This window comes from Pagrus pagrus (assembly GCF_965226575.1).
Source record: "Pagrus pagrus genome assembly, chromosome: 21".
In the NCBI taxonomy this organism is placed as follows: Eukaryota; Metazoa; Chordata; class Actinopteri; order Spariformes; family Sparidae; genus Pagrus; species Pagrus pagrus.
In genome coordinates, this window is record NC_140208.1 from 19,844,508 (window position 1) to 19,869,811 (window position 25,304).

The window sequence follows — 25,304 nt, forward strand, 5'->3', positions numbered from 1 at the left end:
ATGGGTTGCTAATGCTAACGCTAGATTTTGTGTTTTGACAAGTTGCAGGCAGCGGACATTAATTCATTTAGGACATGTATGGGAAGTCAAACGTGGGTAAGCCATGATGCTTATTGCATGGGAGCCGCTGTGACGATTGTGGACATGATTTTGGACGATTAGAGGGGTTGAGCGAAACTTCATTACAAAACCTTGCAAATAAATATCTTCCTCATATTGGCTTTAGTCAGGAGACATGTCCCTTGAGTAAAGATATTTGAGCGAGGTCCAAAGGCCTCGTATTTTAATTCGGCGTAAATGCATAAGCACGAAGCGGCACGAATTTCTAACAATTTGTCAGCTTTTCGACCTGGATGTTCATTTCACCATCACCCTCTGCTAACGGTAACAGCTAGCTAAGTGCATTTGGGTAACGTGTATATAGTGAAGTACGCATGTGTCCATGGGTCAGCAACTATGGCCGAATTTTAGGAAAAGGTTTTATATATCGGAACCTGTGTTCAGCCGTGTTTTCTGGGGCATAAACCTTCGTTTATAAGCAACGTCGTAAGAAATTGGCCAACATTCAAATGCAATTCGGCATGTCTGTCGATTAGCTAACAACTACAGTGGCTGTAGTAGGGAGCTGCTGAATACGCTTCTTCAGTCTCAGCTAGCTGGAAGCGTGATTACGTTTCATTTTCATAGCATAGATACAAATTCAGGCAGTTAAATGTAAAGTGGACAGTTAGTTTGGCTCCATGCTGTTATTTTTGACAAGACAGTTAGACATGACATGGCAGAAAAAGCACAGGTGATGCAACGTTACATAGTGATGGCTGCATTATAGTTAGTTAGCAAACATGTTTCCTCCCAGCTATTGAAACACCTAAATGGAGTGCAGCCATTTGTAACAGGAATCACACCTGTACTTTTCCTGCAATGACAAACCAGAATCGGTCATACAAAATATCTGTTTGGCAATAACTTAGTGCGCAGACTCCCTGGATAGATGTTCTTTCTCTGCGATCAAATTTACTCAGAATGTCAGTCAATGACAGGTGTGTCTACCATTAATCAAGCTTTATGATATAGCCATCAGGGGGATGGATAATTCACTTTATTTTAGATTTTAGACTCCAACAGTCAGTGACTAAACTTGTCAACATGTTTGTGTGCCCAGTTCATCTGTCTTCATGAGCATGGCATCAGGGGGTGAAGGGCCATCATCCTCCCCTCACAAACACACCAACAGGTTAGCCAATGAGAGGTCGCCCTACCTGCTACAGCATGCACACAACCCTGTTGACTGGTAAGTGCATTTAAACTGCAGATCGGCACACAATCCTGAGAGCTGATACGTCGTATAAACTAACATCATGTTCGTCTCAGGTATCCATGGGGAAAAGAGGCTTTTGACAAAGCAAAGAATGAAGATAAGCCGATCTTTTTATCAGGTCAGAAGCCCCTCTCACACCTTATATTAAAATGCATATCATACTGGAATGTATTATGTAAATCTCTCTCCTTTTCTGAACGTCAGTGGGCTACTCAACATGCCATTGGTGCCATGTTATGGAGAGGGAGTCTTTCGAGGATGAGGAAATTGGCAAAATCATGAGTGACAACTTTGTCTGCATCAAGTTAGACCGAGAAGAGAGACCTGATGTGGATAAGGTCTACATGACCTTTGTACAGGTATGCTCGGATTTAGGATTTCTCTCGGAGGCCTCTTTTACTTTTTTCTCTGCTGATACTTTCTCATCACTGTTGTGTGCTAACGTCTGCAGGCAACAAGTGGAGGTGGAGGTTGGCCCATGAGTGTGTGGTTGACCCCTGACCTTCGACCTTTCATTGGAGGCACCTACTTCCCTCCCAGAGACCATGGAAGAAAACCTGGGCTCAAAACAGTTCTCACCAGAATCATGGACCAGGTAGAACAGGACCTCTTTCCCCCATGTGTTCAGCCCTGTTAAACAGGAAATTGCATGACATATATAATTGCTGCTGTTGTGAAGCCCCATCATCGCCACTGATATAAGAGGACAAAGTTAATCAGATCAAGTCATCACTGACTTGGTGCTTGTATATGATGAGATAAGATTTTCAGCTAACGTGGTAGTTTATGTAGATTGTTCTCAGCCTTGTGCATTCTTTTTCATCCCTCCATATGACAAGCATGACTTATGCTCCTCAGTGGCAGAATAACCGTCCTGCTTTGGAGTCCAATGGCGAGAGGATCCTCGAAGCTCTAAAGAAAGGCACAGCCGTCTCTGCAAACCCAGGAGAGAGTCCTCCGCTGGCTCCGGACGTTGCTAATCGCTGCTTCCAGCAGCTGGCACATTCCTACGAGGAAGAGTATGGTGGCTTCAGAGATGCTCCCAAGTTCCCGACACCAGGTAGACTCAGCAAGAACCGTGGTGAACCAGTGACTCAATACCTTTTATCTGATTCTATTTATTTATCCTTCTCTCCCTCTTTCCTTTTGTCCATAGTGAATCTGATGTTCCTCATGTCTTACTGGTGTGTGAATCGCTCCACCTCAGAAGGAATGGAGGCTCTTCAGATGACCCTGCACACACTCCGAATGATGGCACTGGGAGGCATCCACGACCATGTGGCACAGGTTCATACATGTTGAACTGAAAAACAAGTTACAGTGGGCATTTTTCACTGCTTTCTGACATTTTTATTGATACAATTATTAATTAATAAAGACAGTTGTCAGATCAAGCAATAATGAAAATAATAGTTAATTGCGGCCCGGGTGTGTTTATGTACAGACACACTGACAAGCACACAGACATGTACTGTATGTCTCTTTGTATGAACATAATGATAATCTGTGTTCTATTATTTCAGGTTCGATCAAATATGCTTCTCAAGTTATATGGCAGTAGAGAAGCATATTTTACCAGAGCAATGTAGTATTGGATATTATGATATAGATCATTTGAATTAGTGTGTATTAGTTAGTTAGTAATTAGTAATGTCACGATTCAATTCCGATTCTTGGGTGTCCGATTCGATTCAGAATTGATTTTTGACTCAAAACGTCGAGTCTTTTGTTCCAGTATGGTGCCACAATAGGTTTGTCCTTATTCTGCTGAAATACAATATGCGACACAACGGGATATAAAGATAAATGAACTGCAACCATTTCATTTTAAAAAGTTAACTGCATTCATTAATGAATTTATTAATTTGAAAGCTTGCATTCCTTTATGTGGATAATTAAATTAGAGTGCGTGCTCTCTGCTGTGTTGTTAAGTCCAGCAGTTACAGCAGCCTTTCTGCTGCACTTTTAGCTCCGTGGGGTCCATAGTTGTACTAGAGGCTAAGCAGACGCAGATATTATTTTTTTTTAGGTAAAACAGTTGTTTAATGCGTGTATTGGTCTCGTTTGTTGCTGTGGATCACCGGTCACCGGTAATTATTCAGTCATTAAATAAAAGAAATGCTTTAAACTACTGCCTTTTTTGAAGATGAACTTCAAAATAACTACACTACCACGCTTCCCCTCGCAGTTCAGTTCTGCCTGTTTTGTTCCGTCAACATCATGTTATTAATTAACATTTAGAAAATCTATTTTAAAACATTTGTGAATTAATTCTGAATCGTAGGAGATAAAAATCTAGACTCTTATGTGAATCGATTTTTATTTTTTTTAACCCACCCCCAATTTGAATGGAATTTTAGCATCTACAACTATTTATTGTCTGTTTATGTCTCAATTCTGCAGGGTTTCCATCGTTACTCTACAGATTCCTCCTGGCATGTTCCTCACTTTGAAAAGATGTTGTACGACCAGGCTCAGCTGGCTGTAGCCTATGTAACTGCCTCCCAGGTGTGTGCTCTTTTTTGTATCTCTGACAGGGTATCCCACCATCAGTCTGTCTCTCTCTTATCCAAGTAATGGTCATAATTACAGTGAGGCTTCTAAAACACACATATCACAGTTGGTACATTTCTTTTTTCCTTTGTCGTTTTAAAAATAGAATATCAAATCTGAATACCACAGTTCTTAGTTTTCTCTTGAGTGTATGCAGGGCCTTTTTTTTATTCAGAGTAGGCAGGGACAGAAACAAGAAGTCAATAATTAGGACATGCAGCATGCAGGCAAACTCAAATACAGACACACATGTGGTCCACACATACAAGCTTGTGTTTAATGAGGGTTTACTGTAGAAACTACCTCAGCATTTGCATGGAATCCTGTAGTTAATATCCAGCATATAAATCACATTAGGGTATCCTTAAGGTTACGTTATGGTTGAATCATGATTCTATGACAAGACAGTGTGCGTTTCTGCTATTCCAGGTATCAGGTGAGCAGCTCTTTGCAGATGTGGCTAAGGACATACTGCTCTACGTCTCCAGAGACCTGAGTGACAAGGTGAATCATCTACAGCATGGTCAGGACCTGTGTGTGTGTGTGTGTGTGTGTGTGTGTGTGTTTATGTCTGCATATTTCCGTGTTACCGTTTGATGGGGACCAGATAACCTCAATTGGAAGTAATGGCAAATATTCTAAAATGAGAGGGCAGTAAGGATAAGGTTTAGGTTTGGGTTAGGATTGCAAGTTAAGGCTAGTATTAATGTTGTGTTAGGGGATGCATGCTGACAAAGGAAGGCTATTAAAAATGGAGCAATATTAACTACAGGCTGTTGTCTGTGTCCACTGCTGACAAAGCACAAACATTAACTGTAAATTCCACCAGGAGATAATAAGTGCGTGTTTGCCTGTGTGTGCACATCTGTGTGTTCGTACATCCTTGAGGGCAAGGGGTGGGACCCCGTTGACAAATAGCCTCTTAAACCCCCTCGCTCTCCTCTGCGGGTCAACCCTTTTTTCCTTTTGATTAATGAGTCGACAGGAGCGATCGGGGCACACAATTAAAACCACACTCGTTGTAATCATTATATTCCCCAAGATTTATTATGTAATTATACGCTAATGAATTAATGTCTCAAAGGCACTTTACTCTAGACTGTATGTTTCTTTTGTGCTACTGTGGCTGAGATCTTCCCTCAGTGAGGTAGATGCCGCAAGTTCTTTTCATGACTGTAAAAATACTGTTCACAGGGTTAATACATGCCCAGAGATGGCTTACATGATATAGTGTATAATCAGGCCCTTTAAAGCTGTTGATTGATTTATTGATTTCTATCAGTTAGTTATTTTTTTCGCTTGAAATGACCAGGGCTTACACAAATGCCATTGTGTTTACAGTTCTCAGACCCTTGAAAGGTTTAACTGCTTCATTGATTACCGTCAGATTTGTAATTTCCATTCTTAACTGTAGATTTACACTGTTTCTTGTGGTTTCTGTGCTTCAACTGAATACTTTACACCTCCTGAACATGCTTTTGTTGTTTTTGGTGACCTTTACTGGTTAACGTCGCTTTTGGGTGTGGGTACACACATGCAAAGGAGCACGCTTCTGACCACATCAAACCACGTCCATCAGTGATGCTGGCTGTATAAAACAAAAAAACAGATTTGAAAGAATTGACCAAAGAGGGCAGTCAAATACTGCTTTTCAGACTGGTCTAAGGCAGTGGTGGAGCTTTATGTGTATTTGTCCTGAGCTGTTTGGTATGTGTGGTTTTGTATGAACTTACATGGTTCAGTACACCCTGTGACCCAAACAATTACTGTCAAAATTGTCTTTTTATGGCTACTACATTAATGTTCTCTCTCCATCCACTTTCTCCACTCCTGTCTATTGTGTGAAACAGTCTGGGGGTTTCTACAGTGCAGAGGATGCAGACTCTGTCCCAGCATCGGGAGGACCTGAAAAGCGTGAAGGCGCTTTCTGCGTCTGGACAGCCTCAGAAGTCCGGGAGCTGTTGCCAGATGTGGTGGAGGGTGCCACTGGATCTGCCACACTGGCAGACATCTTCATACACCACTATGGGGTGAAGATGCAGGGCAATGTCAATCCAGAACAGGTACTTCAAAATTTCATGTCACAACCCATTCTTGGATTTCAGCTAGAAATGAAAGAGTGGATGGATGTGTGGAAAGATTGAAGTTGAAGAATTACTCTTAAAAGTTTCAGACAGACTGATTAGGTGTTTATGCATAAATCAATCAAAAAGTCATAAAAATAATCATCTAGATGGAAGAGGTAAGGCAGACTCTTTAATCACTGCTTTTATTTTATTCTGATAACAATTTAAGGTGTTAAACCTGGTCCATTAAGGCCTTAACATGACATCTGTTGCGGTCAGTGTGACTTCATTTCTGTGGACACCCTCTTATCCCCTGTGCTCTGTGCTGCCAGGACCCCCACGGGGAGCTGCAGGGCCAGAATGTGCTGATTGTGCGTTATTCAGTGGAGTTAACGGCTGCTCACTTTGGCATCAGTGTTGAGAAAGTCAACGAGCTCCTGGCTGCTGCCAGAGCCAGAATGGCAGAAGTGAGGAAGAGTCGGCCGCGGCCACACCTAGACACCAAGATGTTGGCCTCCTGGAATGGTAAAGTCTAGACAGGTTTACACACGTTTACACTACAGCAATAGAACTACAACCATGAAAGTTTCGATGCTGTGTTAAACATAAAGAAAACAGTGCGATAATGTTATAATCCTTTTTGACATAATTGATTTTTTGTAAGTATATGATTATTATGGATTTGATGTTTGGACAGGAACAACAAAAAACTGGGAAAGTTGTGAAATACTTGAAAAAACACCTGTTTTGAACATTCCGCAGGTAGACAGTTGGTAACAGGTGATTGTGTATGAAAGGGGCATCCTCAAAAGGTTCAGGTGTTCACAAGCAAGGATGGGGCATGTTGATGGTTATCACAGCGTCCCAATCTTTTTTGGAATCAGGGTTGCCAGTCTAAGTCAGCGTATGAGTGCATCTTGATGTTCCAGGTGATTCGGTAGTAGGTGCAGGGAGATGGGCTTTTGCTCAGATTAGTGATAGATTTAATTCAGCCACATTTACACAAAACATTGACTTGTGATAAACAAAGCTGGAAACACTGTCACTGTTTTTAATGAGGCAGCAGCATTATGTTATTAATCACCACATCTGAGTAATAAATGTGACAGATTTCATAATATGTAAATTATTTCTAGAACATCTGCTTCAGCTCTCTCTTTGACAGACACATATAGAGCAGGCTGAATAAATACCTCCTGCAGCTTGATTTGATTTTCATAAACCCTTTCTTTTTATAGCAAACGCCAAGTCAATTTTACTAATGTAACCCAAAATCAAAAGTTTGCTTTACAATCTGAAAGCATACAACACCCTCTGTCCCTTAACTTAAAGGAAAAAATGACAGGAAGCTGAATAGATGACAGGTGATCCAGAAAGCATCTAACCACTTTAATCTTATGCCTAATGCCATCATAGTGCTCAATACTCCAGACCCAAAACACCATCCCACACTGAAAAAAAGTTTTGTTAGCCATCCATATCAGGTGTTGGTACTGAGCCCCACTACCTGCCAAAGTACCAAACTGCCATGTGTTTCTTCTTCTCTAACTCCGAACAAACTAATGTTGATTGCCAAGCAGCTGCATTAGAAGAGCAGATATAAAAGCCTCTGTATACTGTACTTTAGAAGTCGATAGTCAGATTTATACATATAATTATCCACTCAGACATTTATCATGAGCAGTATGAAAATGTCTGCGGATTATTATAGAGCCACTAGTTGTCACTTCCCATTAGTGTGACGCCAATTTGGACACCCCTCAACATTGTTTGTTGAGCACATTATCTCAGATGTGATTAATTACAAGAACAAAAAGCCCACCACACATACGCAAACACACTCACGCAGCCACAAATTTTGCTTCCAGGGCTGACGTCTCGAGACAGAGTGTGTTAGTGAGGTAATGAGGCTCTGCGATCCAGAGAACTTTCCAATTAGACACAAGACTCCCCTTCTCCTCTCTAATGAAGAAACCTCTCCATTAATCACCTGTCCTTCGCCGCAAACACTTTGAAGAGCAGGCTGTGCACTCACCAGGCTTTAAAAAACGCCACATGAAAGAGGGATTGAGGGAAAGAGGGAGGAAGGAATGGTAAGAGAGAAGGAATGAGTGTGAACAAGGAGGCTTCAAAGAGTGTGAAAAATAACTAAGCTGGGACTGTGGTGCGGCTACACGTTGCTACCTCAGAGAGGACAGGATGTTTTTAGATGATTAACGGGCATTTTATACCTAATCATCCCACCGTCACTTCTTCTTTGCTGCCCGCAGGTCTGATGCTGTCAGCCTATGCTCGTGTTGGCGCTGTGCTCGGGGACAAGGACCTGCTGGAGAGGGCGGTGCAGGCTGGCAACTTCATAAAGAAGCACCTGTGGGATGCTGAGCAGAAGATCATCCTCCGATCCTGTTACCGTGGAGATGAAATGGAGGTGCAACAGATGTAAGAAGAGAGTTTTGATAATGTTGCAGCCCAGCATGCCTTCTTTTTATTACAAGAACAAATTACTTTCTGCTGGAGTTGGTGTTGGTGATTGCGCTTGAGAGATTTCTGTTTTTGTGGGTGTTTTGTCTGTGATCCTCTGAGTGATTTTAACTCTGTTGTGCTCAGTTAGAACGTGATGTCAAACACTTCTGTTCACCAATCAGGATTTAGTAGCATTTTAACTGTCACTTGTGAGATTGTCTAGTCATGTTGCCAGGTCGCTGTCAAGCCAACCTGATTACCCACCTGCACACAGTCCTCAGGAAGCACATTAGTTGAGGTTTTGAGAGTTAAACTGTAGAGTCTTTAGATGGGGGTTATACCTGTGCCATGGTTGTCCAAAGACTGTGATTACTTTTGTATGACTACAGTGTTTTTGTACTGAAACCTGTGATCACAATTGTCACTCATATACATAATCCCGTGGTTAAAATTTCTGGATAAATGGTGATATTTTAGTGATGGAAGTGGGACCCTTGACGGTCTCCACACCCCATTTTTACAACCTGTGTTTTGACCTTGCTCACAGGAAAAGTGACATCATGCCTCCTGAAGCTAAACAAATCAAATGCCTTGTGATGATCTTGGGATTTTTAGTCTTGCTTTGTTGAATAACACTAGTTCAGGCTTTCCTTGTGTCAGACGGAGACATTAAGAGATGTTTTAATAATGTCAGTAGGCAGGGAGTCTCGATTGAGGACAGATCCGAAGGTCTGAAGGAACTTGGGTCTCTGGCAGGCCTCCTGCTGCTTAACCCTGGCATATGGTCACTGTCCAAATACTTCCATCATTAAACATTAATGAAGTCGACAAAAGCAGTCAAAAACCAGAAAATACTTTATTTTATTTCTTAAAAGAATACTCTTGACCTGATTAAGAGTCTCAGAAAAAGACTTTATTTATTATTTATTCAGTCTTCCCCTTACTCACTGCAAATTAATTTCTAAATTCCTTAGCAATCTCAAGTAAGTAATGTAAGTAAGTGCCAATAACAACAGTCCTTACATTGTGTGGAAATGCATTCTTAAGTGTAGCTGAGGCTAATGTGAATCTTCAACAGCTTGATTTAGATGAATCAAATGGGTGAATTCCCCCAGGTACCCTGTGGAGTCAAACAGTTCTTACATTCAGTGTTCAAGTACATTTCCTCTTAAAACGTTTGCCAAGCTGATTTTCATTTTAAAGAACAAATGTTCCTGCATTGCATACATTCATATATTCTAGCTTGCGGTCTTCTTTTCTCATGTGCTAAAGCATAGATACTTTTCCTGGTACATTACTGCCACTTGTCCATCAATGAAATGACATGTTACCAATGGCAGGAATTAATTCAAACACAGCAGGGACCCACTCGTCCAAACATTGCCTCGAGGCGCCACTAAAAGTCAGATACTGGTGAGTCATGCCTGGAAAATTGTTTAGTGTCTTCCTCTTTCAGGGACACTAATGCAGTAATATTCACTGACATCCAGGACCAAAGAAATAATGTAGCAAGTTCTGAAAGGGGGAATTCAACTTTTGGTACAGGAGCAATAAGCATTGTGCTGTGCTAAGATGACTAACAGTTTATACACAAACAGGAAACAAGGCTATTGGGATAAATCAGGTTAGGGCAGGATGTCAGAGAACATGTTCAAATGCACTGCAGTAACCTGGTTACTGTAAAACTGCATTTACATGCACAGGGCAGTAATTAGATTTCTCCTCTAGTCTCTATCATACTGTGAATTTGAAACAAGGTTGTCCATATTTAAAGTGGATTAAAGATGCCTGTTGAATGACAAATGATGTTGAAGATTTTTTTCCCTGGTCAGAGCTTTTTGACAGTGAGAGGTGAGGATCTGTAGCTGAAGAATATACAGTCTCTTGTTGATTGTATGTGTTTGGAATTTTGCCCAGCGCTATAAACGCACTGATCAACTTTAGGGAATTACTCAGATGAAAGCAGACGTACTCAGAGGCTCCAGTTTCTTGGCCCAATCCCAACACACCCCTTGCACCTACCACTTAGAGGTAGGGTGTCGCGGTGTCCTGTTTCTTGTTGGGATAGAGGGGAAGGGTGAAGTGTGAGGGCTACATCGCCATCCGAACAGAGGTTTTGCAGACACACTTCAAAAAAAGGGTTATGATAACTCTGGTTTTTCAATGTCTTATGGCCCTTCTCTTTATAGCAAGCATAAAACAATCACGACTAGTTTGCTGATATCTCGGTAGCTAACTAGTTGGCTAATGTAACATGGTTGTTCCTGATTTGTGCATAGTATTACAATGTTGCATTCCACCCATTGACTGTATAAAATGGTGGACAGAGCCACCGTTACTGTAACCAATACCTATAACCATAGCTTTCTGAAGAGCCATTTTGAAGTTCAATGTCGGTGATACTGGCTGTTGCCATCTTGGCACTACCTGACTCTGCCTAACTAACACATGGGTACACAGAAAATTTTTGCCTCACATTACTCATGTGACTTTGATCGCTCGATCATTTGTGTTTATTCTAGTTACCTATGTGAGTTTGACTGCAAGTTTATTTGCCCCATACAGCCAGAATACCTTACAGGGCATTACCGGCAAGATAAGGAGCAACAACCAGCAATGAGGGGGCGTGTGTGTTTGTTTTCAATTTTGTCTCTGACCAAAGAAGCACTCACCAGATACTCGGTTTCTTTCTGTAATCCTGCAGTGTCGTGTCTTTTCCCAATTTCTTCTCTTTAGGTTCATGAATATAAGTAAAAAAAAGAAAGAATTACATCATGTTACAGTGAACGTCGGCACCTCCACGACTCATTGCTGCAGACAGCTTGAGAGGGAGGGTGAAGCTAAAACTACTTATAATCCCAAAAGTTTAAAAAACAAACAAACTCTGTACTCTCCTTGACTCTCAATGGTTTCTTCCAGAAGCTCTGAGCTCTGCCCACAGCTGTCTCTTTTAGAGCTTGGCAGCTCCAGCAGCTGTGTGCCAGCTAATGCTAACAGGGTCGCTCATTAATCCAAAACATCAGCGTCTGTCCTTCCGCTCCAGGCTGTTAGTCAAACTAACCACACAGCAAGCAATATTAATTGTCCAATATTTGCATTAAAAATTCTCCAAAAGACACCAACACCTCAAACACCGCCAAGAGGTCAAGCGCAGTGAGTGGAATTAGCTGAGGTGAAGTTGAGGATATGGCGCGTGGAGAGAGAGGCCACAACTGCTTTTGTGCAAGGCTATAAACATGTTTATTTCTGCTGTAAAGTTGGGCAACATGGGCTCTTAAAGGGTTTGACTTGTTTTTGGAATCAAGGTTAGTCCACACAGCCAGCAATAACATACAGCCCCTGATCGGCTGGTGGCAGCATTCAATCAGTGGATTAGACTGGGAATTTTCAGAACCTAAATGCACGTACACACACAAACACACCACTCCAGGTGTCCTCGTTTTGTTGGCCAGCCCTGTGCCCTAGTTACTGTGAATGAGTGAGTGTTAAATGCCACCGAATCAGCAGAAAAAAATATGCCAGGAGACCCACAACAGGCATGATAAAATGCATACAATTTTAAACGCATGCATAAACACTTGTGCTGAAACACTCTGGCCTCGTTCCACGGCTTCTCTCTCATTCATAATTGTCCAATTTAGGATGGTGTCAGTGTTGAATGCTTACCAAGGCCATTTTCAAGCCTGGTTTAGTTTCCATACATGGTTAAAACACATATGGGCCATGGACTAATTTGCCAGGAGGAATGGTAGGTAAGACTAACTGGGTTAATGGCCTGTGGAGGCGCTAAGGAGCTGATGCCATAGATTTTCTGTGGCCCTTGCATGGCACTGGATGATTGAGTCTTCAGGACCTGAGGGAGTCATGAGAACGGGAACAATGAGACAGTGGCAAGGTCCTGGTGGAACACTGGTGATGTTGACTAATTTTTACTTGATTTGTCGACATGGTCCTACTGTATGTAGTCTGTTTGCGCCGCATTTTCCAGTGACTACTTATCAATGAGTTCTTCTTGCAGATTGTTTGGTAATGAGGTGTCCGCAGGTTGTGAACTGCACTTGTTGTGTTCAGCCATGGTTGCTTTTGTAGATTACGGTATGTTAACTATTAGGGGATTCACGATTATCCAAATCCTCAATTCGATTTGACTTCTGATTTTAAGGCCACAACTCGATTCAATTTCCGAATTGAACACTTTTTTGCAGCAGTGATTGCTATGGCATTGTTGGTCTAACGCATCCGGATTTGTAAATATCAACAGATCATTGCTATTATGTGCTGATAACTGTTTCCAAGAATTTCCAATTCTTCTTAGGGTGAGACAAGTTCAGATAATATTCACCAAAAATAACAATTCTAGAGTTCAAGTTACCTCACACAGTTCAGTTTCTTAAACCTGTCCTGAGTAAACCCTCTTCCCAACAAAATCAATAAAGGATCCCTGGTGCTATCAGTTCCATTCAGCTCAGTTCTTCTCCCTCAAGTAAACCATCTTTCCAAACAAACCAATAAAGGATCTGTGAAGAAAAAGATAAACCCAACATCTTAGATGCTGTCAGAGTTACTTCCAGTACCAGTCAGTTGATCATCTTCATGCACACAGGATAATTGTGCAGCTGCAGTGTACCGACAAGCTAGCTGTGTCGTCTTTGAAGTGTTTTTTTCTCTCCTTCAGATGCACACAAGTAGGTGGATGTGGAGAGAAAAAAATACTGGGACGTCACCATCCTGCGTTTGATTTCAGCTCCCTTCGGTTTATTTTCAAAATTGTATGACCCCTTTTAATTACTCATTTCTCCTGTTAATTTCAAACTAACATTTCTTTCTGCTGGAAAGTATTGTAACACCTTAATAATAATCATAATAATAATGAAGTATTTAGTAATCAGTACTTTACACCTGTATGTGATTTTCGAACCTGTTATTCCAAAACCATGGGCATTAATACAGTGGTATTATAGTCTCTGTTCTTTTGTAAACACAGCTACAAGAGCATTAGTGAATCACCGATTTTGACATTTTAAATCATTCACAAATGGGGAAAAATATTTCTTTATGGACCTGCTGTCTTTGTAGATGGGGGCATTGCCATGTCAAGACAGTAAGATGCCTTCCCCAAACTGTTGCCACCAACTAGGAAGCAAACTGTTGTCTAGAATGTTATTCTGGGATGTGGCTTTACCGTTTAATTGTTACAGCTCCAGACCAAAGCTACATTAGTCAGGCATTGTAGTGTTTCACAAATTATATTCAAACAAGAATAATAGTGCATTCGGTACACTCAAGACTCAAAGCACCAGAAGGTTGCGTCATGTTGGATTGATTCAAAGCAAACTAAATTGTGTGTGTTTGTGGTAATGTGGGAACACACCCTGTGCAACAGTATGGCTCACTAATATGTGTTTTTTATAGATTTTGGACAGCAATAGAGCTCTACAAGGCTTTAGATACACATAATACTTGTTAGCTGGATCAATTCATTGTTGGTTTTGGTCTTTTCGTGCGATTTGTTGAAATTAAAATGGAATATCACCAGAGCTATCCTTTTTAAGAACATTTATCAAACTGTCTGATACCGCTAGCCCAAGTCGTCAGCAAATTTGATCTCTTTACCTGAGCCCAAGCTAAGCTGAACTCCCATGGTGTAGCAGCATGCTCTGTAGTCACACCTCCCCCTGCCTTACATTTACACTTTAATGCACCATTTTAAGTCAATCTTAACACTGCCTGTGGAGTGTATCCCGTGGTCTTAAGAGATACAGTGAGTGGTTTGAGAGAGGAGGTGCAGTGACAGAAAGCAGAACGTAAAGTATTGGGTGTCACAGCATGCAACGGCCCACAAAGAGCAATTAGATGAGAAATATAGAATTTTGGATGAATTCTGTAGATTGTCACAGGAAAACAAACACCGTTAATGTCCCGATTAATGAGTCAAACAGGGAAATCTCTCTGGGTGTCTTATAGTTTCTCTCTCCGTTTCCCATTTTTCTCTCTCATCCCCTCTCCTATTATTTTTCTACGTGACATTATTATGTGTTATTTCATATGTAATGGCACAGGGTAATAGTTCAACAGTACACTCTGTAGCACGAGCAAGCGTATTCTTAAATTATTCTCTAACATAAAGGTCAATGCTGTTGTAAAAATGATGGGAGTCAATGTGTTTACATGACCCATGTCGCCCCAATAGGTTTTATTGAGGGGGAAGTGAAGTAGCTAGTGTATGAGAGAACCATTATGAAGCTATTATTATAAAACTGTCTCCGAGCACTATGATACAGGAGAATGACAAGGCGTTTTATCTTTGCTCTCGGGGAAATGAGTCATTTAACACGCACTGCTGAAGGTGTGAATGAAAAGGCTGTTGAGTACTTCTGAAAGGCTTTTACCTTTTTGTGTGTCAGTGAAGCCCTCTTGAAGTCTTTGTCTCAAGTTGTCATCTCTGTGACTGGAACCTCCTCAGCCGGATGACATGTCGCTGTGTGAGAGAAGGGCGTTTACTAGTGGAAAAAAAAGAGTTGTGATGAGCTAGCTTGGTGAGTGCCAAGAGTAGAAAAGTTTTGCTCATGTGAAAAAAAAGCTCAGATTCTCCTAAAACATAAAATACAACTTGTGTCTATGACTGAAGTTGCTTTCTGAGCACATGGGGGCAATAATGAGCCCTTTCCGGGTTGGCACACCAGGACGAGGCCCAATGATGCTACATCCTGGACTTAAATGCTGTCTCATCACGTTAAAATTTCAGTCACAGAGCCTTTAGAACTGCTTTAGACTCTTCAACCTGGATTACGCAGACACGTAGTAGTTCTGGTTATACTACCTAAACGAGTCTGCTTAGATGACACGTTCCACACATGCACAGTAGATTGGCATCTATAGGAAGAAGTATTCTGCATCCATTTTGTTTTCCAGCACTGGACTCTAGGAAAAACTCGGAATTTTGCCCTTGGAACTTTCTCACAATTATTTCTCTTGGTGTCCCGTGTGAAACCAAAAGTGAATATGGACTGTTTTGACATAAACCACGATCTTTTGCTGAACCTAACCCTAAGTAGTTGTCTTGCCTAAGCCCAACCAAGTGCTTTTCTTGCCTAAACCTAACCAAGTAGTTTTGTTGCCTAAACCCAACAACCCAAACTGACTTACCAGGCAGGCTATCCCTTTCCATGCACACAGATGTGAGGTCAAACACACAAACTATTGAAAAAGAACATGCACTCAGAGCACGGCTGAGATTTTAACAGAGCTCACCGAAGCGTGAACTGCTATGTACTGCAAAACCAAACCAATATGGGTGCGATTACAAGTTTTTAGTGAGACCCTTTCCAGCACCGCCACAGTTATGCACAAAAATTGCAAGTGCACCCTTTGACAAAATTTCATGTCACGCAGACTCCAGCAGACCGTCACACACTTACAGTACTTCTTAGCTTGCTTGAAATGTCATGATGTCACATTCCAAATACATTCTTCACCTTTGGATTTTCTTTAAAGCAGCCCTGTCCTGTCTAGTCCGCGAGTGCTTGCTGTCTCCTCTCGACTTATGAGTCAACCTCTGTCTGTCTGGTAAAGATAGGCCTAGATTAGACTCCTCACCTCCCCATAACCTCTCAAAGTCCCCATGCACTTCATCTCCTCCAAAGCCTTCTCCTGTTTTCAGCCTCTTGACCACCAGCCACCAGCCTCGCCTGATGTAGCACTATCTGGCTTCCTGTCACCGTCCGTCCCCCTGCACTCACCCAAAAGGGGTGCCATTGTGGGAATCGGATGGGGGGGCCAAAGGGGTTTTGTTGTCGGGCTGTAAAAACCAACCAGAACAAGTTTTAAAATGGAGACAGATTAATATGGACAGAAAACTCCAGATGTAGAGAGGATTTTACGGTAAAATAAAGTAAATATAAATGAAAAGATTTTGTAGGATAAACATTTTAGAGGGTGTAAAAGTTACCTGATAGAGGATAGAGGGAGAGACAGGTGACTGCAGAGGTGGCACATTGATGCTAGAGGGAGGTCTAACTGTAAACAGATTTGTCTAATTACTGTCCTGCTTCACTTGAAACTTCAAAGACTGTTTGTGCATGTATAAATGTCTCTGATGCCTTCTACAGTATGACAGGCACAGAGAAGGCAGATGGGTAATTTTGCATAGAGAAAAATGCTTTAGGGAGAGATTATATTCAACCCGCAATGTGTATCGCAATGTAGCCCTGTCACAAACACTTCTTTCAAGCCAATTCTTCTGGCTCTCTGTACTGCCTTTGACTGAAACTATAGACTGATCTTCTTCCGGCATTGTAAACAAGCATTTGGTATGTAAAAAATGAGGGGGGAGGAAAACAAGAAGCTGAACTAGTTCACCAACAGTAACCCATCTCTACATTTCTCGCACTGATCTATCAATAAATTCTTAATGAAAACTGTCCTCATTCTCGCTCTTCTCCCGCGTCTCTGGTTTTTCATCTCCCTCCTCCTGCTTTTTCTCCAGATATCCGCCTATCTCTGGCTTCCTGGATGACTATGCCTTCGTCATTTGCGGCTTGCTGGACCTGTACGAGGCCACGCTGCAGACGGAGTGGTTACAGTGGGCCGAGGAGCTACAGCTCAGGCAGGACGAGTTGTTCTCGGATGACCAGGGCGGAGGCTACTTCTGCAGCGACCCCAGTGACAACACTGTGCTGCTGCAACTCAAAGAGGGTGAGGGACGGACACATTGATGAATAAACAGATATCATCAGTACATATTTTGAAACAAACTCTTCCCTTAACATGACTGATATCGACTACTTAGGTCTCGAAAGTCCCACCAGCTGAGTGGCTAACTTCTGTTTTTGCCCTCTGCTAAATAGGAGTAAAACAGTGGTCCTCCTTTCACAAGATAAGCTTATGGGAAACAGTCTTATGGACCCCTGTGCTTCACTTGACATTGTAATTGGACGATTTGGCCACTATGTAAAACTGGCTTCAAAGCCCTGCACCGTTCCTGGAGGCTTAAGCACAACGATGCTTTGAGCTTAATGCTAAAGTCACCATGCTAACATACTTACAACAAGCCTCCAGGAGGAGCGCCAGGCTTTGAAGCCAATTCAACATAGTGGCCAAACCTTGTACACTGTGACATGATGCACATGGGCCAATAAAAAGTCTCTTTTCCAAAAGCTTAGATTATAAAAGAAGTGGATGTAAAATGCTTTGTTTCACAGTCATTTTGATTCATTTGGTTGGATAACATTTGGAACGTCTAGTAGTGCTGCATGTTATCCTTTTGATCCCTTTCCAAGTTAGCCCACGGCTAAACTGGAAGTTAGCAAGCTCGGCCAACGGAAGTCTGAGGTGTGCACGCTCTATGGGCCGCACAATGCGGGCACTATGGGGAACATCCGAGGATGTACCTGGATTTTTTTGGATTCATGCACCACAGAGTAGCTCTAATAGGAATGAATTGTGCCTTGCCTTTGACGCTGTAATAGTAATAATAATACTAATAATAATAATAATAATAATAATAATTAATAATACATTTTATTTGTATAGCACTTTTCTTAAGACTCAAAGACACTTTACATGCAAACATAAAAGCAATACACTAGAAACAAATATCATAAAAGCAACACACTACAAGCAAATCTAAAAACTTACATCAAACAATATTAATCACACAGTTCTGAAAAGGTGAGTTTTGATTAATGATTTGAACTCGGACAGATCGGTGCAATCTCTGATGGGTTTGGGGAGAGAGTTCCGGAGGGTGGGGGCAGCTATAGAGAAGGACCTATTGCCCCAGGTCCCGTGCTTGGTCCTGAATGTTGGGGGCAGGAGGTTGGCATCAGAGGGGCAGCGAGCCAGTGGAAGTTCTGGAGGGCAGGGGTGATGTGGTCACGGGAGTGGGTGAGCAGGCAAGCAGCGGAGTTCTGGATGTACTTGTAGTTTATTTAGGACTTTGGATGATTTGAGAATGCTGTTGCAGTTGTCTATTCTGGATGTGATGAAGGCATGGATCAAAGTTTCGGCAGCAGAGAGGGAGAGTGATAGGCGGAGACGAACTATGTTTTTTAGGTGGGAAAAGGCCATTCTGGGGATTTGCATCAGGAAATGTATCCAGTTCACATTATACATCTTTGGCTTACAGTAAAAATGTAAACATGCTGATGTTTGGCAAGTACATGTTTACCATTTTCACCATCTCACTTAAGCATGTGAGCATGCTGATATTGCTCCTTATCATGAAACACAGATTGTAGCAGAGACTAAGGATGATATCATCAGTTATCCAGGGAGTCGATCAAAAGACAAAGTTTTATTTGAATAAGATTTTGACCTGATGATGGTGCTAGAAGCAAGGTTAAGTGATCAATTATACTTTGGCAATCCATTTAATGGTTGCTGAGACTCAAAACAACAATTCAACCTCATGGTGATGCTAAAGAAAATATTAACAGATTGCCTGGAGACCATGAATACCTGAACAAATATCATGGCAATCCAGCCAGTAGTTTGGAAATTTTAGTCAGGACCGAAGTGGCTGACAGACAGAATGACATTACCATCCAGTCGTAGAAAATAAATAAGGTATTGATGCTCCTGCTGCTGGCTGTGGCTTTAATAGGTTGAGAGATACAGGGAAGGATTGATGGACAGGTGAAGTACTACGGCTGCATACCTCTGAGGCTTAGACAAGTTCAAGGATGGATTGCTCAGACAGATGCATAAATTTGGGGTTTCAGGCCTGCAGTCACTGCAGACAGTTTGCTAATTGACACGTGCCACAATTTGAACAGTTATTTGTAGGAACAAAAGAAGCATGAATGGACAGCTGTCATTTAGCTGAACAAAAATATTAAATTACCGGTGTCTTTTGTACATATCTTTCACTTTATTGATTGATCCAGTGCTCAACGAGATACAAGCCTCTGCTGTGATATCGCTGCCAGTTTGCTACACTTGATCCACAGTAGATGAGGAAGGCAAGGATAGGATGGATGACTAGGTAGAGGATAAAAGAAAAGAGCAGAAGAATATTGACCTCCCGTATCTACCGCCGGTGAAGTGCAGGCCGTCTCTCACTCAAGTTGAACTTCTCTGCCCTGAAAGCACTCAAAGATTGATGCTCTGATTCTTCAGCTACTTTGATCACTGCACTTGTCAAATCTGTCTCCAGCCTGTCTTCGTCCATCTGCCTTTGAAAGACTGAAACAGCTCGCCCAATGTATAGTGGGAATCAGAAATCCATTTTCTGCCTCTGTCTCTTTTCATCTCACATCGTACCTACATCCTGAATCTTCACCACTTTGATCCAGACTGAAATGTCTTACCGTCTACTCGATGGATTGCTATGAAATTCTGTAAAGACGTTCATCCGGCCCACTGGATAAATCCTACTGACTCGAGTGACCACACGTTCATGCTCTTTTCAGAATCAGTTCTAATAACTAAGAGTGCCACCGATCCTTATCGGCCAATATTTGCTCTAAATAGTTAGATCTTTGTCTCTACAAAGGTTGATCAGAATAGCAATTAAGTGCACTGCTAAAATGCTGTAGCTTACTGCAGGGCTCGAGATACAAGCAGTGACCAGGGATGGAGTACAGAACTTTTCCCAAAATTCTGTTACTAAATTTTGTGTTCTGTTTATAGACGACTTTTTTACTGTTTAAAACCTATTTCTTTACATAGGGCAAAATAAATGTAAGTATTATTCCTCAATATTTTAATTGTGTTTTTATTATGCCAATAATAACTATCAATTAAAGATGATAATAAATTAAAGAAACATCCTGAACTGTGATTGGTCCAACACTTTGTTTTGTGACCAAATACCCACAAAGCTAATCTCCACCACCTGTACTTTAGGCCTGATCAGCAAATGTTGGCATGCTATCACACTAACAAAAGATTGTTATCATAGTAAACATATCTGCTAAACATTAACAGCATAAACATTGTCATTGTGAACATATTAGCATGCTGGAATTAGCATTTAGCTCAGCACAGCCTCACAGAGCAGCTCACCTGGCTATAGACGCTGTCTTGTGTATCTTTATGCTATAGTCTGACAGACATAAATATAGATAAAAAAAAAATTTTAAACTAAGTATTTCAATGTTCTCTGGGAGACAAATGATGTAATAACACATCAAATGAGATGCACTTTCTAATCTACCTTCAAATGTGTTAGGCTTTACTGTACTGCACTTCTTTGTTACTTGTCAGCCAAGAGATCCAGTGATTTCAATATATCTGTTTAAAAGCAAAAATTGGCAAAACAATAAAATACTTAACACACAAGATGTGCCAGAATGATTTCCAAATAACTTTTATTCAGTATGCAGTTAAATGTTGCAAAGCTACAGTATCTCACAATGTCTGGCCAAAATAGTTTTTGGACCTAGAGTTTGAAGGGATATAAAATACATTAGTCTGACCTTGAAGTGAACAGCACTGCCAGTCCACCCCTCAAAACTGATGGCTGCTGGGAGTTCAGAGAGGCTGACACCTTGTAGACATGCAGGCACTGACCTTTGATCCATGAGACCAGAGTTTCCAGTCTGGATCTAGTTGTTTTTGTTTTTGCCTTTGAGATACTTTGTCTGACAGCAACCATTTATTTTACCAGCTTGCTTCTCATATTTGTATTTATATTCTTATTCTCGTCATCTGTTCTCAGTGTAATATCCCGCTGCATCTCATGCTGTTACTTTTCTCTTTTCTTTCCTACAGCCGGTACACATGAATGTTTTATTACTTCTGGGTTTTGGTTTGAGGTAAAGGAAAAACAATCTGCCACTATTACTTGTCCTCTAAGGTGCATAAATCCACACCACAGGGATAATACAGAATGTACTTTATTATTCACCCATCCCATATGATTGGCTTTGGTCTTTCTTTTTTATGGTTTGTGTAATCTGATGAGAAACTCTTTTTCGAGTGTGCCGTGGAACCTCAGAGGTTGAGACTTCTTCAGCTGTTCTGTTGGTCAGTGTCATATGGGCCAGCTTGAAAAAGCACAAAGCAAGTCTTGTGCATTAACATTTAACGTCTGCCTAAGAAAAGCAAACTCTAAAGTGAGAATTCTATCTGTAAGATTGTCAGTTTAAATGTTCCAGATGCTATAACTCTATAGTTTTCCACGTGAAAATAATAGCACACATGCTTGTGCGTATGACAGATAGAATGTGCAAATAGTTCAGACAGGAGCGTGGTACCACAGTAGGGTGAGGGAACAGGGAAGAAGCTAATAGTTATTCTTGTTAAGAACTGTTGACAGATCAGAGATGATGGCTGAATGTGCGTGTGAGCTTGTGTGTGTGCGGGAGTGCCTGTCCCAGTGCGGCGTCACACCTACATCTGTGTGTGTTTATCAGAGCTGACGTGTGAGAGGTTTCTCATCTGAGAGGATTGACTGTGCCATAATGGTGGCGGCACCGAGTAAGGTTGAAGCCCATTAGTGACGCTACAGTCGCTGCTGTGTGGACGCCTGTCCCAGCAGCGTAGCCTGTCACTGCAAGACGGATTACCCCGCCACACTGCCACTCTACATTCTACAGCCCTGCCACGCTCTCCTGTGTGTATTTGTTTTGAAGGAGTAAGGTTAAAACTGATGCACGGTATCTGTCGAGAAGCATATTTCACTTTGATTCAAAAACAGCCAAAATCAGCTGTTTGTTCAAATATTTTTTTGTCTCTTGTGGCTAAAAATGCATGTTGATGTGTTCTCACTTGACACAAGTCAATGGGATACAGCCAGACCCAGATGCAACCAGACATTTTCAATATTAAAGGAATTAAAATGGACATTATGAAATAATTGAATATGATATATGAATCTAAATATGTGTATAAATCACTGGCAATTTCTGATCTAATGGAAGAAGTCATAACTGAACTTATGATTATGAAATGTTATTTGATCTTTTATTTGTTTTACTGTGGTGAAAAATATTTCACAAATTATTGTTTTACGCATGTATTTTGCACATATTGTGTGGGTAATTATTAATTTCATATTTATTTATTTATGCTTTTAATATTGAACACTTTGGAGCTCCGTAGTCTTTTAATGCACTGTGTTCTTTTTCTGGGCTATCCTGTCATTGCTTTGTGTGATGTTCATTAGTTGTTCATTAGTGTGTGTTTTCCTGGGTCTTTTTAGGACTGTCACAAATACTTTGAGGCTTCTGCCACTGCACTAGTATTTGAAGAAAGGTGGCTGTACCTAACAAGAGGCAAAGGCTGATAAAGAGAGCAAAAGATTGAGCTGCCTCTATGGCGTTCTCCTCAAATTGCCTTACGAAACTCTGGAGGTGGGGACAGTGGCTGATGTGTCCCCTCCTGTCCTCATCTCTCATCAGACTTATAATTACAGTGAGAGCAAATAGTATAGGTGAATAGTTTGATGTTAGCTCGTGTTGCCCCACTCAGATATCGAAGCTTCGCACATGTGTGGGTAATTCTCACCGAAGCTTTGAAGCCACAGAAATTAAATTCTTGGCAGCCCCAGTCTTCCTGTACAGTATGTGTGTCTGTGTGTGTGTAGTTTGGAGGCAGTTTTGTCACAGCTGTGTATGTATATGACCTCCTTCCATGGGGCTCTTTTAAGAAGAGAAATATGTGAAATGTGGAAAGTGGAGAGACTCGCTCTCTTAACCTCCGTGTATGTATGTTAGCTCTGTGTGTGTGTGTGTGTGTGTGTGTGTGTGTGTGTGTGTGTGTGTGTGTGTGTGTGTGTGTGTGTGTGTGTGTGTGTGTGTGTGTGTGTGTGTGTGTGTGTGTGTGTGTGTGTGTGTGTGTGTGTGTGTGTGTGTGTGTGTGTGTGTGTTTATGTTTATGTATGTTGAAGCCTCCTTGCCATGGGGCTCGAGGAGAGCTGAAACATACTGCAGGATAAAATGAAATTATTTCTGCAGATCAGTCATGCATGGGTGTTCACGTGCATCTATATGTGATTGTTAATTCATGCTTGTCATAAAAAATATTGTATATGCAGTGTACAGAGTTGTGTGTGTGTGTGTATGTGTGTGTGGCAGGGTTATCTTTGCTATTTTTAGTGTTTGACCTAAAATTGCTGTTGGACTTAAAAGCAACTTAAAACTCTCTCTCTCTCTCTCTCTCTCTCTCTCTCTCTCTCTCTCTCTCTCTCTCTCTCTCTCTCTCTCTCTCTCTCTCTCTCTCTCTCTCTCTCTCTCTCACACACACACTCTCACACACACATACACATTCATTGACACAGACATAGATCAGAGTACTGCTGAGAAGCAGACATCTAGCGAGGTCATGGGTTATGAGAAGATCTCCTCCAGGCTCTCATTGGACACTGATAAGAGATAAGGACCAATCACTTCACAGGGCTAAGCCATTAGGTCATCTGTTAGTCCCATCACATCACACTACACATTAAGAGACTCTGGCATGATTGTGTAGTGGGGGAAGTCATTGGAAGATAGTCTATTGAGTCTGTATTGTAAATGGTGGTTTGCCATCTTTTGTATTAGTGTGAAATAATAAAAGATAACCTCATGTTTTGGACCAGAAGCATCAGATTTGTTACAAGATTTATGTCTCCTGACATAGTAGAGAAATAAAATCTGTTGTCTTTTGATCCTGATATCATTTTTCCTGATTTATGATCGATTGTATGACTAAGTGTAGACTAAGTTTTAAAATGTTTGGCCTCTTTGTAAAGGTGGATTCAGGACTTGTAATGTTTTGTGTGTTTGTGTGTGTGTCTCAGATCAGGATGGAGCTGAACCCAGTGCAAACTCAGTGTCGGCGTCCAATCTCCTGCGCCTGTCCCACTACACTGGAAGACAGGAGTGGCTCCAGACGTCCCAACGGCTGCTGGCAGCCTTCTCCGACCGTCTAACCAAGGTCCCCATAGCACTGCCTGAAATGGTCCGGGCTCTCATGGCCCAGCACTACACGCTGAAACAGGTTAGTCCATCTATTACCACTTAATGTTTTATCTGTGTTAACACACATCGAAGATTCTTCTCTGAGATAAAGGGATACCTTTTTTCTGTGGTTAGCCCTCAGGGCTAGGTTAGCCTTCGGAGTGGGTGTCTTTACCTGGCTGTTAGCCTGAGCTTGATTTCATGTCCGCCTACTGAAAGCAAGTGTTTCAGCTTGCCTGACAAATTGTGCAAGCACTATAGACATTAGAATTATCAACAAGAACTGAATGAACAATACACAGCAAACGAACAAAAGCAAAGAGTAAGAAGCTGGTAAAACAATGAACATCACCATATTGGCCTTGCTGACTCAATGCTGTCATCAATGAGCAGGCACTGAAATAAAAAATAACTGCGACAGCAAGCCTCCGTGTTTCTGTTTCAGTGAGACCAATAGATAGTTTCAGTCAGTAAATGTTTTGATAATGTTCTGATTCATAAATCATTGCTGCAACTTTTCTGTATTCACGATTATAAGATATTTCAAGTTTTATTGTCACATACACAATCAGACACAGTACAATGCATCGCAAAGTTCTTTGGAGCATAACTCTTTAATAAGTCTAACAAGTAGATAAATAGAAAAAACGATGAATCTAACAATAAAATATAAAACTAGAATGACACTCCGTAGAGCACATACCTCCACTGCTTAACCATAATTTAAGACCACCAGATCTAGGATGAAATTGTACTCACTCATAGATACCAGCCACCTAAATATGTCTGATTTTCTTCATCAAGATCCTTGTATTATTCCCTGAGAAATTAACAAAATTGTCAAAAAATGCTCAATCTGACAATGTTATAGAAAAGTGCGAAAAAGATTCCTGGATCCTTCCCTTTATCCGGATCGGCACCAAAAGTTAACAGGGTCTATATTTAAAACGTACTTTATCGAAGGATGTAACCATCTAGCAAATAGTAAAATGAAACAGAAAGAAATGAATATCATGTTTA

At 41.3% G+C, this 25,304-nt stretch overlaps 1 protein-coding gene across 2 annotated transcripts in view; it reads left to right on the forward strand.

The window, feature by feature from the left end:
- Positions 1–25,304, forward strand: part of spata20 (spermatogenesis associated 20) — a 45,165-nt gene that overhangs the window by 316 nt on the left and 19,545 nt on the right. The window contains exons 1-14 of one of the 2 annotated variants that reach the window (XM_084342082.1): positions 21–96; positions 1,163–1,291; positions 1,372–1,436; positions 1,523–1,677; positions 1,770–1,913; positions 2,177–2,378; positions 2,475–2,605; positions 3,722–3,826; positions 4,301–4,375; positions 5,722–5,934; positions 6,270–6,462; positions 8,208–8,376; positions 16,886–17,094; positions 24,125–24,324. In XM_084342082.1, coding sequence (XP_084198208.1) covers positions 1,176–1,291; positions 1,372–1,436; positions 1,523–1,677; positions 1,770–1,913; positions 2,177–2,378; positions 2,475–2,605; positions 3,722–3,826; positions 4,301–4,375; positions 5,722–5,934; positions 6,270–6,462; positions 8,208–8,376; positions 16,886–17,094; positions 24,125–24,324 — 1,977 coding nt within the window. In that variant the 5' untranslated portion in view covers positions 21–96; positions 1,163–1,175. Of the gene's footprint in view, positions 1–20; positions 97–1,162; positions 1,292–1,371; positions 1,437–1,522; positions 1,678–1,769; positions 1,914–2,176; positions 2,379–2,474; positions 2,606–3,721; positions 3,827–4,300; positions 4,376–5,721; positions 5,935–6,269; positions 6,463–8,207; positions 8,377–16,885; positions 17,095–24,124; positions 24,325–25,304 lie in introns of those variants that run through there. The other variant, XM_084342081.1, reaches the window with a different exon arrangement.